General features: G+C 56.0%; 7 protein-coding genes across 7 annotated transcripts; 3 read left to right on the forward strand and 4 right to left on the reverse strand.

Annotated features, from left to right (window-relative positions):
- Nucleotides 1–123: 123 nt before the first annotated feature.
- On the reverse strand, nucleotides 124–1,175 carry IE81DRAFT_44235 (hypothetical protein). The gene is made up of 3 exons (XM_025517348.1): nucleotides 557–1,175; nucleotides 388–486; nucleotides 124–283 (listed from the first exon to the last, which is right to left on the reverse strand). Exons 1-3 carry the CDS (start codon nucleotides 902–904, stop codon nucleotides 224–226), a joined length of 507 nt encoding a protein of 168 aa, XP_025371183.1. The 5' UTR covers nucleotides 905–1,175; the 3' UTR covers nucleotides 124–223.
- On the forward strand, nucleotides 1,176–2,048 carry IE81DRAFT_44214 (hypothetical protein). The gene has a single exon (XM_025517347.1). The coding sequence runs from the start codon at nucleotides 1,448–1,450 to the stop codon at nucleotides 1,973–1,975; it is 528 nt and encodes a 175-aa protein (XP_025371184.1). The 5' UTR covers nucleotides 1,176–1,447; the 3' UTR covers nucleotides 1,976–2,048.
- Nucleotides 2,049–3,198: 1,150 nt separating this feature from the next.
- IE81DRAFT_365227 (SnoaL-domain-containing protein) lies at nucleotides 3,199–4,288 on the reverse strand. Its single transcript, XM_025516919.1, has 2 exons — nucleotides 4,216–4,288; nucleotides 3,199–4,114 (listed from the first exon to the last, which is right to left on the reverse strand). Exon 2 carries the CDS (start codon nucleotides 4,056–4,058, stop codon nucleotides 3,630–3,632), a length of 429 nt encoding a protein of 142 aa, XP_025371185.1. The 5' UTR covers nucleotides 4,059–4,114; nucleotides 4,216–4,288; the 3' UTR covers nucleotides 3,199–3,629.
- Nucleotides 4,289–4,625: 337 nt separating this feature from the next.
- Nucleotides 4,626–7,691, reverse strand: IE81DRAFT_321679 (VHS-domain-containing protein). Its single transcript, XM_025513424.1, has 9 exons — nucleotides 7,000–7,691; nucleotides 6,799–6,886; nucleotides 6,631–6,706; nucleotides 6,322–6,559; nucleotides 6,145–6,254; nucleotides 5,863–6,081; nucleotides 5,697–5,781; nucleotides 5,530–5,629; nucleotides 4,626–5,461 (listed from the first exon to the last, which is right to left on the reverse strand). Exons 1-9 carry the CDS (start codon nucleotides 7,241–7,243, stop codon nucleotides 4,894–4,896), a joined length of 1,728 nt encoding a protein of 575 aa, XP_025371186.1. The 5' UTR covers nucleotides 7,244–7,691; the 3' UTR covers nucleotides 4,626–4,893.
- A 213-nt stretch (nucleotides 7,692–7,904) lies between these two features.
- On the forward strand, nucleotides 7,905–10,265 carry IE81DRAFT_299613 (hypothetical protein). The gene is made up of 4 exons (XM_025512203.1): nucleotides 7,905–8,336; nucleotides 8,400–9,050; nucleotides 9,123–9,735; nucleotides 9,831–10,265. Exons 1-4 carry the CDS (start codon nucleotides 8,223–8,225, stop codon nucleotides 10,202–10,204), a joined length of 1,752 nt encoding a protein of 583 aa, XP_025371187.1. The 5' UTR covers nucleotides 7,905–8,222; the 3' UTR covers nucleotides 10,205–10,265.
- Nucleotides 10,266–10,460: 195 nt separating this feature from the next.
- IE81DRAFT_287684 (putative stearoyl-CoA desaturase) lies at nucleotides 10,461–12,098 on the reverse strand (the record flags this gene model as incomplete). Its single annotated transcript, XM_025511722.1, has 1 exon — nucleotides 10,461–12,098. One exon carries the CDS (start codon nucleotides 12,096–12,098, stop codon nucleotides 10,461–10,463), a length of 1,638 nt encoding a protein of 545 aa, XP_025371188.1.
- A 1,932-nt stretch (nucleotides 12,099–14,030) lies between these two features.
- On the forward strand, nucleotides 14,031–14,556 carry IE81DRAFT_44407 (hypothetical protein). The gene has a single exon (XM_025517349.1). It carries the CDS (start codon nucleotides 14,134–14,136, stop codon nucleotides 14,479–14,481), a length of 348 nt encoding a protein of 115 aa, XP_025371189.1. The 5' UTR covers nucleotides 14,031–14,133; the 3' UTR covers nucleotides 14,482–14,556.
- Nucleotides 14,557–14,880: the final 324 nt, after the last annotated feature.

The following is a 14,880-nucleotide window of genomic DNA, read 5'->3' on the forward strand; positions in this document are numbered from 1 at the left end:
CGACCCGAGCTGCTTGATGGGCATGTGGTTTGATGGGCGTGATCGATGATCGCGAGTGGTACAAGCACAACGCGATGTATTGCGTATGGGTCGGCCAAGATCGGTTCGACGATACAGCACATCGAGGCTGTGCCGAGTTGACGGACCGTCTAGAGCCAAGTGAATGAGCAGGAGCAGTACATAAGGTGACGGCCGGAGAGGAAAGCATCTTCACTCGACAGACTTATGCCTTCTTTGGCTTGGGTGCAGCGGCCTGGGTAGCGGCGAGAGGTGGTCGTGTAAGCTAGATGCAGGCGAATGACAGACAGAGGGCAGTCGTCAGCGGCCAGCACGCTTTGCGAGGGAGCTGACCGCGAACGCTACTGGATTGCTGCACGCCATGCTTACCTTCTTGGGCGCAGCGGCCTTCTTGGCCGCGGGCTTCTTAGCAGCTGGCTTGGCAGTCGCCTTCTTCGTTGTGGAAGACGCAGTCTTCTTGGCGGCGGGCTGAACAGTGCAGCAACAATGATTAGTTTACAACCGGTGACGGTAACGATGATGAGATCGACTTGCTCACCTTCTTGGCCTTGGTAGCGGTCGTGGCCTTCTTTGCCGTGGCTGCCTTCTTGGGCTTGGCAGCACCAGTGGTGGCCTTCTTGGCCGCAGGCTTCTTAGCAGCTGGCTTCTTCTTGGCGGCGTCCTTGGCCTTGGGGGCAAGCTTGACGCTGCCGCTGGCTCCCTTGGGGAGAACGAAGACACCCTTCTCAGCACCCTTCTTGATGGCGTTGTTGACCAGATTGTTGAACTGCGCGGGGGTCACGGCAGCGGTGTTGGGGTGCTTGGTCTGGATGTACTTCTTGACGGTCTGGCGTCCGATACCCTTGCGCGCATCCTCCGGGTGGGCAATGATGGCCTCCTTGATCATGGACTGAATGAATGGAGGGACGACGAGAGCGTGAGGGATGTCAGCGACGACAACGATGATGATGATGATGATGATGATGATGATGATGATGATGACGACAGAATGCCACACCGTGCACGTCAAACGGCTCGCTCGGGCAAGGGCACATCGCACCGCTGCTGCGTGTCCGCTCCTGCGGGCGGCCACGCGCGCGCAACCGAATTTCCGCGCGGCGCGTCTCGCAGCCACCTCCCTCTAAAAGGTGCGCCAACCGAACAATGACGACGACGACGACGAGCCCCAGCGTCTGAGCGCAGCTCCACCTTCGAAGGTCGATGGAGAGACCCCCAATGAGTGGCTATGCAAGAGCAAAAGTCCACGGCGCTCCTGTGTGCCGCTACCGAGGCTTGCGCGTGAAAATCTGTCAACAGAACCCCTGTCCATCCAGCCATCCAACGGCAAACAGAGCATCACCAGCGCAGCCCGGACATCTCGGACAAGTCTACTCGCAGTCTAGGCGCAAGATTGATAGTTCTAGCAGTCCAGAGGCCCCGTTGCGCTTGTATGCTCGCCTTGGCCTTGGAAACGCGTCGCGTCCCGTCAGCAAGCGGAGGCTTGGTACCAGAGCATGGCGACGTCGATAGCGTCCGAGAGTGCGATGGGCGTGTTCGCGTGTCTTCGAACCGTCAGAAACGACCATCTGAAGTAGACACCTTGCCGCGCTATGCGTCGCGTAGCAGATGTACGCGCTACGCGCTTCGAGCCCCAGTACGATCCGCGTCTGACGAGACGACTTTGCCCTCGGACGACGACGGCGACGCCAAATCGTATCCGATTGCCACAAAAGAAGCATCGACGGGAGGCGATATCGTTGATGAACGAGTCCCGTGGTATCCGAAGCTTAGGAGAGCACTGGATCGCGCCGTACATGCCATACCGATCGCGACCGTCAACAGCACTTGCTCAACTCACCTCGTAGGTAGGTCCAGCGGGTCCGGCCTTCTTGGCGGCGGAAGCCTTCTTGGGAGCAGCAGCAGCAGCAGACATTTCGGATATTGCTTGAGTGGTTCGTTGGAGGTGTGTAAGACCTGAGTTGAGATGAGGTCGAGTAGTTGAGCTGGCAATGCGATGAGATATCTAACAGGTTGCTAGAGAGAGTTGTGGATGGGAGGTTAGAACGAGCTACGAGCGGGGGCGCACTTTGAGCGCAACTTTGAGGCGCGCGCCCTTGGCACTCGTCTACGCTTTTTGATCGAGCACGACGCGTCGAACACTGCTCTGATGCCTGCATCCCACCTCCATGCATGCAGGTGCGCACGCATGCATGCATATAGCAATTATCGACGAGCTACGCGGCGTTCGTGGCGCCGTGCACGCACGAGCAAGCATGACCCGCCAAACCGACAGGCTCTTTTGGCCCACGGCGAGATCAGATCCACTTCCCGCTGTGGCCCAGCAGCGTCGCAACGTTCAATAATGACCGCACACGGATGGAAAGGCGTATCTTTGTGGAGTATACACGTGACTTTGATTACAAGTCGTTCCAACACATTACAAAAAGTGTTGCTCACCCCGGTGTCGGTGTATTCAAATTCAAATAGAAAAAAGAACTCGGATTCAAGGCGGTGAAGCTCCTCCCCGTTGCAGGGCCACTCTACACTTGAGCAGCTGATAATCAAGTCAAAGCCATCGTTGGCACCATCTCCACAAGCACTGACAGCAGTGTCGCGAGTCTTCCCTTCGTTTCCAACCCATGTTGCTTTGGGCGTTCGTGGGACTGGCTTCTGTTAAAGGAGTTCGAAAATGCCTGTTTTGGTGATTGGTGAGCCCTGCTCAGTCGCGTGACGCTTGCTGCGGAAGCAAGCCAGTGCTCGGACAGCGCGTCTCTATGGCCAAACGTTGTATCAGCGACTGCGTGCCTTGACTTTTGCCCAAGTCACTCCGACCAGTCAAGGGTGGATGAGGGCCAGCAATTAGAGGAGGCAGTCTGATGTACGATTAAGTTGTTATTGAAACGCGGGTCGGTGCTCTTGGGCCACGGCCATGGGCGCGTGCGCATGCTGCGTTTTCGCGGCGCAGCTATACAGAAGAGCCTTCGCGCGGCCGCGCCGAGTGTGGCCCAGCAGCACGCACGAGCGCAGAGCCTTCACCCTGCGAAAGCCGTAAGTATGGCATGCACGCGGTAGGCGCGGGTAATCCGTACCGTAGGGGCACGTACCTATGGAAACCCACGACAGGAAAGCAACCATACTCACGACTGCTTGGTATGCAATCCATTGGTGCAAGCACGAGTAATCGTCAAGTCAATTGCGTGTCCTGATTCGCTCATCCAAGCCTCTTGGTGTGAGTGAACAGCATCATCACATTGTGCGCTGCTTGACCAACTCTCAGAACTCAAAGAGCTGCCTGGTATACCTATAGCTTTACTCGATCAAGAATGTGGGCGTCCGCGCGAAACGGCGTGTCAATGTGCGAGGGCCTACTTCCCTGTGGGGATGTATGCACCCCGTACGGCGTTCGTGATTGTACACGTCTGTGAATGATGCTGTACAGTCTGCTGTACACTCCCTTGGTAGCTTGTAGATGCTGTCACGCGGCCGCAGTCCGTCATCGTCATGCCCGCGTGATGTGGGGCAACGCCCGTTCTGCGGGAGATGCTTGCTAGGTTTGCGCCAGAGCGTGTCCTCAGTGAGCGCGATCATCAGAGTTCTGGACGCGTTGCGATGGTGCAAGCACATTCACGATTTCAAGCTTGCGCCTGTTCCCGAATTGCAGCAATGTCGATGATGCTCTTCACCTCCACAATCTTCAACTCCTCCGTAGAAAATCGATAAAAGACATTCTCCTCGAACCTGATCTTGCGTCCGTCGATCCTCGTCTCGAATATATCTGCAGTGGGCGTGCATTCGAAATGGATGATCGCCGCTACGCTGGCTTGTTCCTCATCGATGAGCAGCCGTGTGACGTTGAAGGTCAAATCTGGAATTTGTGCAACATTCTCCTCCAGCATTGCTCGATAGCCATTCAGACCGAAAGGTCGACCATTGTGCACTGCATGCGCGTCAACGTACGCGCCCAAATCTGACCAGCGACGCTCATTCAGACAGCAAATGTAGTCGGTATAGCGTGCTTTCAGCCTGTCCCGTCCCGATGACCGGGTGTCTGCTGCTTCCATTTCGCTTAATGTGTATTTTCTATGCGTGGTGCTCCTAGCCGAGGTGTTGACGTCTGCTGCGGAAGTGAAGGATCAGCGAAGGAGCACCGATCAGATTGTGAAATAGACTATGATCAGGCTTACAAGGCGAGGGTCCTATCTCCACAAAAGCACTCACGCACCAAAAGACCTGCTGCTTAGCTGTGATAGGTTGCTGTAGTCTCTGTATTAAATTCGAGCTGGCAATGGTGTTCAACAAGTATACGGCATCTGAGATACTCGGTCGCCCATACCGTTCCACCGTTACTTTTCGTGAGTGCGGGGAAGTGACGGTGATATCATGCTCCAAAATCTTACGGCCGGACACGAGTCACGTGACCGCCGGTTCCTTCCTACACAAGACCCACCCAGAGCGTGATGAGGCTTTCAGATCAAGACCTCTTCTGGCTCACGAATTCACCACAACCGAATTCGCGACCGCCTCACATTTCGCTGCGAGAGATTTTGCAAGCGGCCTAGGTCACACTCAGAACGAACCTCGCGCCGTCGAAGCCTATGCGAAGCACGAGCACATCGCCACGTGAGCTGTAAGCGAGAGCAAGTCAAGAGTATCGCGCGTCCACACAATCTTGAATTCAACAAAGCAACCGCACGAACAGCTTGCGGTGTGCAACATGTCAAACCTTGATCGACCTTGACCTCCTGATATTCATCGAAGGGTGACAATGACAAAGCGACACAGGATAGAAAGAAGAGCCAACGAGGTGGGTGTGGTCCAGCAGGACGAATTGCGCAGAATACTAGAGGTCGTTGCCAGCTCTAGCCAACCGCGCGACCGACTCTTGTCTATGTCTTTTTACTTGCCGAAAAGGCTGTCCAAGTCCGCAAAAGGATCGGCAGGCTTGGTTGAAGCAGACGTCGCGTTCGGAGGCGCGAAAGCGCCAGTGCCGGGCTTGCTAGGCGTCAAAGCTGCCTGTCCGGACTTTGGCAGGCCCGAGGCCCCATTGGGACCCGCTGCGGCGTTGGAAGAGGTAGAAGAGACGGGAAGCTGCAATGCTCCCCAATCTCCGAAGCTGGGAGGAGGAGCCCGAGATTGCGCTGCTGCCTGCGGTTGCGCATCAAATGAAGTGGCTGTTGGGCTCAAACCGAGCAGGTCGGGCGGTAGCATGCCCGCAGACGTAGTGATCGGTTTGACCGTGCTGCCTCCAGATGGCGTACCCGGGGCCGCAGCGGCCATGCTTGCGCTTGTAGTGGGCGCATTGCCAAATGAGAGCGTCGCAAAGTCGTCCAACAAGTTACCAGCGCCGCTAGCAGAGGAGCTCCCGGCAGCAGCGCCGCCCGCCTCCTCTGGATCGTCAAAGGAGATTAGGTCCGAGATCTTGGCAGTCGGTACCGCATCCGCGCCACCTTTCCTCGGATCGATGCTACGGATATGGAAGCTCGAGTGTTCAGTGGGTTGCAAAATCGGGTATGGGATAAGAACCGCACTCACGAAGCGTCAATCGTGACCTTTGCTTCCCTGTCACCCCGCGCAAAGGCTTGATGGCGATCGCAGATCTGGTTGATCAGATCATTGATTAGCAGCAAGCGGTCTGGACAGATAGGAAATGAGATCAGTAAAGATTACACATTACTATTGCTGAATGCTATACCACTCACCCATATGCTCGCTCTCCTCCTCCTCTGCTTCTCCGATCCATTTTTGCAACCTCGGCTGGACGCTCCGAAGGTGATGAGCAATTTGCTGTGTCGTTCACAAAGTGACTTTTCAACAAATGAGAGCGCTGCCTGGGAACGAGACGCACGTGTTCAAGACTTTACTCACATCGTAAGCATCGCCCTTGACGAACTTCTCCGCTGGCGTAGCATTGTCGAGCATGTCGTTCAGCAGAATGGCTCGCGATTGCACCTTGTCCAATTCCTTGCCAGTCTGACTCTTGTAGTCCGGCTTGCTCTCTGGCTGAGCACCGCTCATGATCACCATCAGCTCTTGCGCTTGTTCCAAGTCTCTTGGTGTACCCCGACGAATAAGCTCTTGGAGTTTCTGCAGCAGTCGCAAGGCGCAGGGTGAGAGCTCTGACGTGACAGCATCGGCGGGCTAACTTACAGCGGCCTGTGCTTCCCGATCCTCCTCCTCAAGCTCTTCAGGTGAGCGCAGCGTGCCCTCGGGATTCATGACGCTGGCAGCCCTAGAGTCTAGCTGGGGAAAACGATAGCCTGTGCGGTGGTGGGGCGAATCGATCAGCCCACCGTCTTCGAGCGCGCGAGTCCGCGCCACGCTTACCCTTGTAGCCTAGCAACCGGTGCATGTCCCTAATGTGCACCAGATCCTCCTTGTGCTTACTGCTGACGCATATCGTATTCTTCCACTCATGAATCAGCTCGAGCACCTTGCTCTGCTGAGGTGACAGGAACATAGGCGGTCGTTCGGGGAACCTCTTGACCAATTCGTTCAGGAATTCCTTCGTACTGATTTGGAGGTGGAAAGCGTACCCGCAATTTTTGACAAGATTATCGAGAAGCTAGACGGCGGCAAAGAGTGAAGCTCAGCACAAAGCATTCTAGCTGGCCAAAGAAGCTATTTACGACTTACATGCAAACCTAGCATGGCTACGTGTGGATGTCTGGAATTGATTCTCGCAACAACTTCTATCGCGGCGTCTCTCGGCCTGCGACACGTTAATCAGTGCAGAGGAATGCTACACAGCGATCAGTCATGTTCGTGACGCTAGGATCACGCAGCTGAGAAGCCCTGTCTCACGTGTTCGCCTTCTTGCTCTTGATGTAATCTGCGATTTCCAAGTTCAGGGCCAGGTTGGGTTGACGATTGTGCAGAGAGCATGCTCGCTCTGTTGCAAAGCGAGCATACAACGAGCGTGAGTCAGGGTGCAGAAAGCACCCTCGGAGCGCAAATCCATGAGAGGTCCGATCAGACAAAGCTGGCTGCGTCATTGCGGCTCACCTATCATCTCTCCGACAGGAGTGATGCGTTCTTCCAAGCTCTTCGCTGCCCAATCAGCCCACGCTCCGATCTGAGCAGCAGCAGTAGTAGCAGCCGATCCGCTCCCTCTGTTTCCGTGCGATGACGATGACCAAGCTCCTCTAGGCGGGGGAGCCGAACCGTAACCTCCGCCATACCCACCGCTCGACGAGCCGGATCCGGATCCGGATCCCGACCCCAGAGCTCTCTGCTGATGATTGTACATGCCGTTGCTGATATCGTGTGGACAGGCCGAGAAAAAACAGGAGAGTCGACTGCTTCTGCTGCCACGTTTGTTGGGAGGGATTGGCGGGATGGTGCCTGAATGCTGCGAAGCGACGCGCCCGGGCTGACTTCTTCCGAGGCCCAAAGATGAGAAGGATGAAAGTCTTTCGAGCCGTTGAGATGACTGAGTAGAGAGAGATCTCAACGTACGAAACCTTTTGCAAGATTACGAGATCGTGAATCGGGCGAGTGCAATCTGACGCTGTGGAGGAAGGTGGCAGCATACACGCGCTTGGATTTTGGAGTGTTGAGTTACAGCGAGGCTGAAGTAGCACGAAAGCACGGAATGGTGCATGGCTGCGCCGCTGCTGTAGCTGTGCATGCGCTGCTGTGAGTATCCGGTCGAGAGTTGAGCAGTCATGCAGCAGTCACGAGTCACGAGTCAGCCGCGCAGCCATGTCAAGTCAAGAGTCTATAGAGTCAAGAGTCACGAGTCTATATAGAAGAGTCTTGAGTGGAAGCGTCGTTGCACTATCACGTGACTACCTCCGTGTCCCCTCCACCCAACTCGTGACTCGCAACTTGCTTGAATCAGAATCTTGACTTTGGCAAGTATAATTTGGGAACTTCGCAGGCCTTGTATATGGAGGCCGCGGGCGAAACGTATGGATTGGTAGAATCAAATCAAGAATCACGAATGCTCGCCATCATCCGAGCATCACAATCAAGAATCAAGAATTGTCAGCATTCGAAGACGCAAGAGTCCGCGAGACTTTGGACGGGTGTCACGACGATCGAGCGTGTCGCACAAGAACACGTCCCGTCAAGTCGCAAAGCTGTCGCATGGGAATCATCGAGCTCAGAGAAAAGTGTCGATCGCTCGCTTGCCCCGCATCGAAGACACATGCAGCTGTGAGATCAGGCCAGTACAAAGGTGCAGCGCCTGCCAGCAAGCTCCTGAGGACGCCCGCCTGCACACAATGTCCTCCGTGGCGAGGACAGTTGGGCGACGACAAGCCGTGGGGCTTGCCTTTGCGCTCGTGTGCGTCGGCGTAGGGGAGCATGTCAATCGCACTGTACCACACGCGTATCTCGTGAGTCATGCACACGAACCCAACAGCTCTAGCGCACCTTCTGACCTATGGTCCTCGTTCCAGGATGAGATCTTTCATGCCCCTCAAGCTGCCAGATACTGCGATGGCGATTACAAGACCTACGACCCCAAATTGACAACGCCTCCAGGGCTCTACATTCTGTCGTTGCTGCTCTACAGGATTCTACCAGGCTGGCTGACTGGCCACTCGGCATGCACCGACGTCTCCTTCCTTCGAGGCACAAATTTGGTCTTGCTGCTCTTGCTTCCTCACCTATTGCACAGCCTCAGAGCTCAGATCATGAAGGACAAAAGCCAGCTTCCTCCGGCTTACACGAGACACGCTATGCTCGACGAGGCGGCTACTCGAGCTCCTCTCGAGATCACACCTGGAGCCGTTGGAGTCTCCAGCGAGCAAGAGCCGGACAGGAGGCATCCCGCTTCGCATGGTGCCGTGCCCCGACCTGCTCCTGCTCAGCACCCACGTGGAGGCCGGAGCGGCAAGTTGACGCTTCAGGAAGTGCTCGAGGCCAGCAGGCTTTCAGAGTGGCTCTATACCCTGTCGACGTGGAGGGTGTACGAGGGGCACGTGATCGCATTCTTGCCTCCTCTTTGGTTCTTTGGCTTCCTGTACTACACGGATATAGGAGGTGTCTGCTTCGTGCTGGCTTCTGCCCGGGCTGCCCTATCATCGCGACATGTTCTAGCCGCCTGGGTGAGTCGACTGGCCAAGTGAACCTTCATCACCCTTCTGACTCTCCAGCGCCCCTCGCGGAGGTGCATACAGCTCGGCTTCGTCTCGCTGTTGTTTCGCCAGACAAACGTCATCTGGCTCATGTTCATCATGGCGACGTCCGTTCTTCGTCTTGCGCAAGTCGATTCGAACGTTGGGCACTCCACGTCTCAAACTTTCTACTCGCTCCTGCGGCTCGTGGGCGGACCCGATCGACAGCTAGCTCTCCGCATTGTCGCTCCGTACATTCCCATCTTTATGCTCTTCGCAGCTTTTCTGCTATGGAACGATTTGAGCATCGTGCTAGGCGACAAGTCCAACCACATTGCCACGCTGCATTTTGCCCAGCTCCCTTACTTCTTAGCTTTCAGCTTATTCTTTGGCTGGCCTGCTATGCTCTCGCAAGCCGGTGGACCCATCGCTCTCGTTCATCACACAGTACGGACTCTTGCCGGAAATGCGCGCCAAGTCTTGATCACGGTCGTTCTGTGCGGCCTGGCCACTGCAGCGATCAAGTATGGAACGCTAGCGCATCCCTTTCTGCTAGCGGACAACAGGCACTACTCTTTCTACGTCTGGCGAAGAATCATCAATAGGACTACGTGGAGTCGGTACGCTCTAGTGCCTTTCTACGTCGTCTCGGCAAGATGCTGGATCGACGCTTTGAGTACGTATGTCGACTGCACTTGTCCAGCCGGAACAGTTGGCCGAAGCGAATCGCTCGACTTGCGCTCACGGTCCAATGCTACATCATGCTTGCAGGTCGAACGCAATCCGATCTTTGGATCTTGGGCCTGTGCGCAAGCACAGCTCTCACGCTCATTCCCTCACCTCTTATCGAGCCGAGATACTTTCTGGTTCCTTACCTGCTCATGCGACTTCACATTCCTAGCGGCCCGCCAAGATCAAGATCTTCGCAAACGCAATGTCGGTCGACAAGTCCCAGACAAGGGGAAGGAGAGGAGCGAGAAATCCGAGAAGCGCCAAGAGCAAGAGATGAGGAATCCCGTCCGGTTTGGGGCTTGCTGCTCGAACTCGCGTGGTTCGCGGTGCTCAACATCGTCACCATGTACCTCTTCCTTCACAGACCTTTCAAGTGGCCTTCCGGACAGGGCTGGCAAAGGTTCATGTGGTGAAATCGACCATACCCATATGACCCACCTATTCAAAGAATTCATCAGACTGCTTGCATCCAAGCAAATTCTCGTGAACAGGGGCTTCATTTATTCTCGTGACGATGCTGGTATGTGCGTCTGACAAAGTGAGTCAATTTTTCGGGACGAAAGCGTGAAAATTGAAGGGGACGGTGGCGTGATCAAGGTGAAGTGTGTATATGATGAGCCGAGGATGCGTGATCCAAGGCAATGAATGCCTTCGCATGACGGGAGCGCATCACCACTTTCCGACGCGTCCCTGATGGTCGCGCACGTTGGCCTTCAGCTCGCCAACTTGACGGATCAGATACGTCTCTCCCGGTGTGGTGTACTTGGTAGCGCGCGCGTCAACTCCTCTCAAGTCGAGCTCGTCTTGAGGTGCAGAGAATTGAGCCTTGGGAGGTCTGGCGTTCTCGGGAACAGCCTTGTCCACCGCCTCGTTGGCAGCAGTGCGCAGCCTCTCGGCTTCCGCCAGCTCGTCGCTGGCCAATCGGTAGCCACCGTCCAAAACGCCAACGCGCATGCCAGCGAGCAGATTGTGCGCTGCGTTGCTGTGGTCGTAGATACCTCCGTTGAATGCGGTGGTTGCGTCTTTGCCAATCTTGGCCTTGAGCAGGTGCTCTCCACCAGGGTGCTCCGCAATGAATGCAGACACGTCGTGGATGAATCCGTGGATGACCATCAAAGGACGCGTCTTAGCCTCCTCCTGGTAGTCGTCCCACGAAATGACGGGCAGATTGTTGCTGTGCTTGGGCCAAGTGAGAGCGGCTTGCTCAGCGTGAAGCTTCTGCAATTGCATAGCCACACGTCCCTTGCGCACTTCGTTGTCGGGGAACACCTTGAGATGGCTGGCGAGACCAACGGCTTGCATGGCGCTAATGAACCACTTCGTGGGGTCGTACTGGTACCATTGCACTGCGTTGCGATAGTCCATTGGGAATTGATGGTGGAAGTTGTGGTAACCTTCACCAACGGTGACCAAAGCGGTGATGAAGTGGTCGCGAGGAGTCATCTTGTTGTCGAAGGTAGCCTCGCCGAGGTAGTGGGCGAGAGAGTTGACACAAAAGGTGGAGTGGTGAACAAACACGAGACGAGCGACGCCTGCGTAGAAGAAACCACCGCGCCAATCTCCCCAACCCAGGCCAGCGACCACGGTGGGAAAGCCAAAGCCCATGATGAAAATGAGGGGCAAGTAGAATTTGTGCTGGAACTTGATGACCGAATTGCGGCGCAGGTCACTGATGTCTGCCACACCAGGCTTGCGGCGGGGCTTGACGATCATCCATCCGAGGTGAGACCAAAGCAAACCGAAGTGAGCGCCGTAAGGATCAAGGTCGGTGTCCGTGTATCTGTGGTGAGCGCGGTGGCCGCGAGCCCACCAGTGAATGGAGCCTTGGACGGCACCGCTGCCCCAAAGCGCGAGAATGTACTGCAACGGCTTTGAGGCGTTGTAAGATCGGTGTGCCCACAATCTGTGGTAACCAGCAGTGATGCCAAGACCTGTCCAGAAGTAGTAGATCAACGACCAGATGGCAGTGGGCCAGGTCATCTTTGTGGTGCAGAGACCGTAGACTGCGAGCAAAGGAGTGGTGGTGAGGACGATGGCGGAGACCCATTGAATCTCGCTCAAGAGGTTCTTCCACTGGATAGGTGGCAACGCTGGCTCGCGTTCCAGTGTGCGGGTAACGTAGTCGTCAGGAATGTCATCGTCAGGGTGAAGCTTGTTCGTCGCCGCCTTCTTGCCACCTCGAGATGGGACAGCAACGTCGACTTCCTCATCTTCGGATTGTGGCGGGGAAAGCTGATCTGCTGGTGGAGTGCGGAGACCAGGTGCGATGGGCTCGAAGCCCGCTCGCTGTCTGATCTCAGATGTCATGCTTGACGGTACAGGTACGATGCGACTATGAATAGTGTTGCCAAACCTGAGGAGGTACAGTGATGTTGTGGATGGCGTGTGATGGAGTAGCACGGTGCGGGATTGAAAGAAGTACGGATAGGACACAGCGAGGTTTATGTATGCTGTGACTGATGAGCCGAGTTGGAGCCAATTGCTGCACGCCACCCCGGCTTTGAGGTGAAAGCTGATTCCCGTTAGCCGGTCGAGCTGCGCCTCGAGCCAACACAAACGTCGTGTGTCTGTTGCTGTGCGGTCGAGAGGTGCAGTCCGGGGAATGAGGCCGATATTCGAACTTTGGACAACCATGCGCCAAATCGGAGCTGCCCTTGGAGCGCAGAAACCGCGAGGTCGAGGCCTGGCCGACCGTTCGACGTGTAGATTTGCACATGCATTCGTTTAGCTCTAGACTTAGCGTTTCCTGTCAGCATCTCATGACCAAGTACTACGCTACTCTGACTGTATAGCCTCCAACTTGGCAAATGCCGAGCTCGAGATTGGGCGCCTTTAGCCCTGGAAGAGATGTGTGCTGGGGTGCTCAGCGCGCTCCGTTGTCGTGACACGTCTGCATTACTGATGCCAAACCGGGAGCGGCCGGAATTGCGCCTGCGCTGGCTTCGTTGGCTCGGCCTGGAGTTGGAATCATGCGCCGAATTCGTCCTGAGGCAGGGAGAGCACACGTCAATACAGACTGACTGAGCTCAGCGGCCCAGAGCACAGAGCTGTGAGTCGCGCGCGCAGTCCGTTAGCCGTGACCATGGGAATGAACTCTCATCATGGCTGTGCTGCATGCTGGGGAAGCCGCGCTGGAAGAAGACTCAAGACTGCTCTTGATCACGCGCGTTATCGCCACAACGGTGCATGCAGCCGTGTCCAAAAAGTTTGGGGCAGCGCACGCGGGCCGGCATTCGTGATTCGTGACTTGGACTGCTCATACGCCCTACGAGCACACTGCATGCATGCGCCCGCGGAGGTTTGGTTTCCGCGCGCCGACATGCACGCATCAACCATCACTCACTCCTGCGTGATTGTGGCCAGCATAACCTCGTTCTCCGGCCAAGCTCGCTGATGTACGCGCCCGCCCCAACCACGCGCTTCTGACCCTGCGCGGATCGCGTCGCTGCTGCGTGGAGGAGCCATCAGCCTTGCGTGCAAGATGGCTTGAGATGAGCCCCTCGGCCATCGGCCATTCGGCCATGTTGCAGCCGCCTTCGACCCAACCACAACGAAATGTGACTGGCGCCGCGAATGCTCGATCTTCGGTGTATGAAATCGTAAATAACCAAGCTCCTCGTGCTGCCTGTTTTTGCTGCACATGGGGCGCGGAAGTTGGATTCACGACGCGTGATTGCATGATACCATGGTGAGGGAAGAAGCCGCGCGGGATGCCGGGATGTACTGTAGGATATGATCCCTGCACAGTCACGCTTTCCGTGTCTGGCTCAAATTATCCCCATACTCTCGCCGCCTACGTCACTGACTGAAGCCGCAGACATCCAACTACTTTTGACTGTATGTGTGCTCATGCCAGATTGGGAAAGAAAGAGAAAGCTTCCGTGCGACGATGACGGTCTGTGGACTGGTGAGCACAAAGTCGGGATGGCGATGTGCTCGCCTTTGACCACGGCAACGCTCAGCGCGTACCAGAGACGTGAGAGAGCGAGTGGCTGCGCTAAGCTCGGCTAGGGAGACAGACGCGCGTCTGACGGCTGTTTGGTCTCAGTGAGTGATCGACATCGCGTCATGCTTCCAATCCAGCAGTCACCCGGCCTGTGAGTAATTTGTGGTGTGAGTCAAAGTTTGAGTTCCAGCCGAGCGTCGATCAAGGCCTTCGCGATTGAGTATTCAGATGATTTCACGCGCGCTTGCGCACGCGGCGTCTTGAGCGCAAGGCTAATAACGCTCGATCGGCCACTCAGCTTGATGTGCGCATGCTTGCATATATGTGTTGCCACTCTCAGTCAGCAGGACTCATGCATGCTGCTTGCTGCTGGTTGTGCATTATTTGTTGGGGCGGATGCATGATGCACGCACAGACTTCGCCACCCCGATTGCGTCGGGCGCACTCACCGGCTCATGCGGATGCAGCCAGCTTGGCGATGGCAGAATACTCTCGATTTCTTTCTGCATTTCACGCCCTCGTCTTCAACATCCAACAAGCAACACTCGCTGCAGCTGCAGCCAAGTCGTGAGTGCGACACTCAACAGCCTCTTCTTGAGGCTAGCTGCCGTTGAGCGCATGCATCCACCACTTGTGACTGCCTGTCCATCTCGTTACCTCTACTTCCATCTTCATCTTGCCATCGCACTTGCCGCATTCGACCAACCTCTGCCTCCACAACCCTGTACCGATGAACAGGGATGACCTCGTAATGGGACAGTCAGTCCCTCGTGCGCGTGCTGCGTTCGAAAGTGCACGCAGCGTCCCCCAGACGTTGGCAGTGCCTGGTGCCGAAGTGGTGTAATGATTGGGATCACAGGGACCTAGCAGTGTGGCCGGTGAAGCGTGCGACGTCAGATCACTGCACTGCACTTCGTGTCCGTCACTGTAGCTCGCAATGATCGTTGGCCCGATCGTGGACAAAAGCAAGGCAAAGCTGCATGTTCCGTTGATGTTACTCGAGGGACGGCAGGACCGTTTGCTTGCTCAGCCTTGAAAGCCTGGCGCGCCCACACACGCCCCGCCAACTCCTCGTTGCTCTCCTCGCGAGACGTTGGATCATTCGCACCATCATTGTGATCTTCTGTTGCCAGCATCCATCCT

The sequence above is a fragment of the Ceraceosorus guamensis genome, assembly GCF_003144195.1.
Source record: "Ceraceosorus guamensis strain MCA 4658 unplaced genomic scaffold IE81scaffold_14, whole genome shotgun sequence".
NCBI classification, from domain to species: domain Eukaryota; kingdom Fungi; phylum Basidiomycota; class Exobasidiomycetes; order Ceraceosorales; family Ceraceosoraceae; genus Ceraceosorus; species Ceraceosorus guamensis.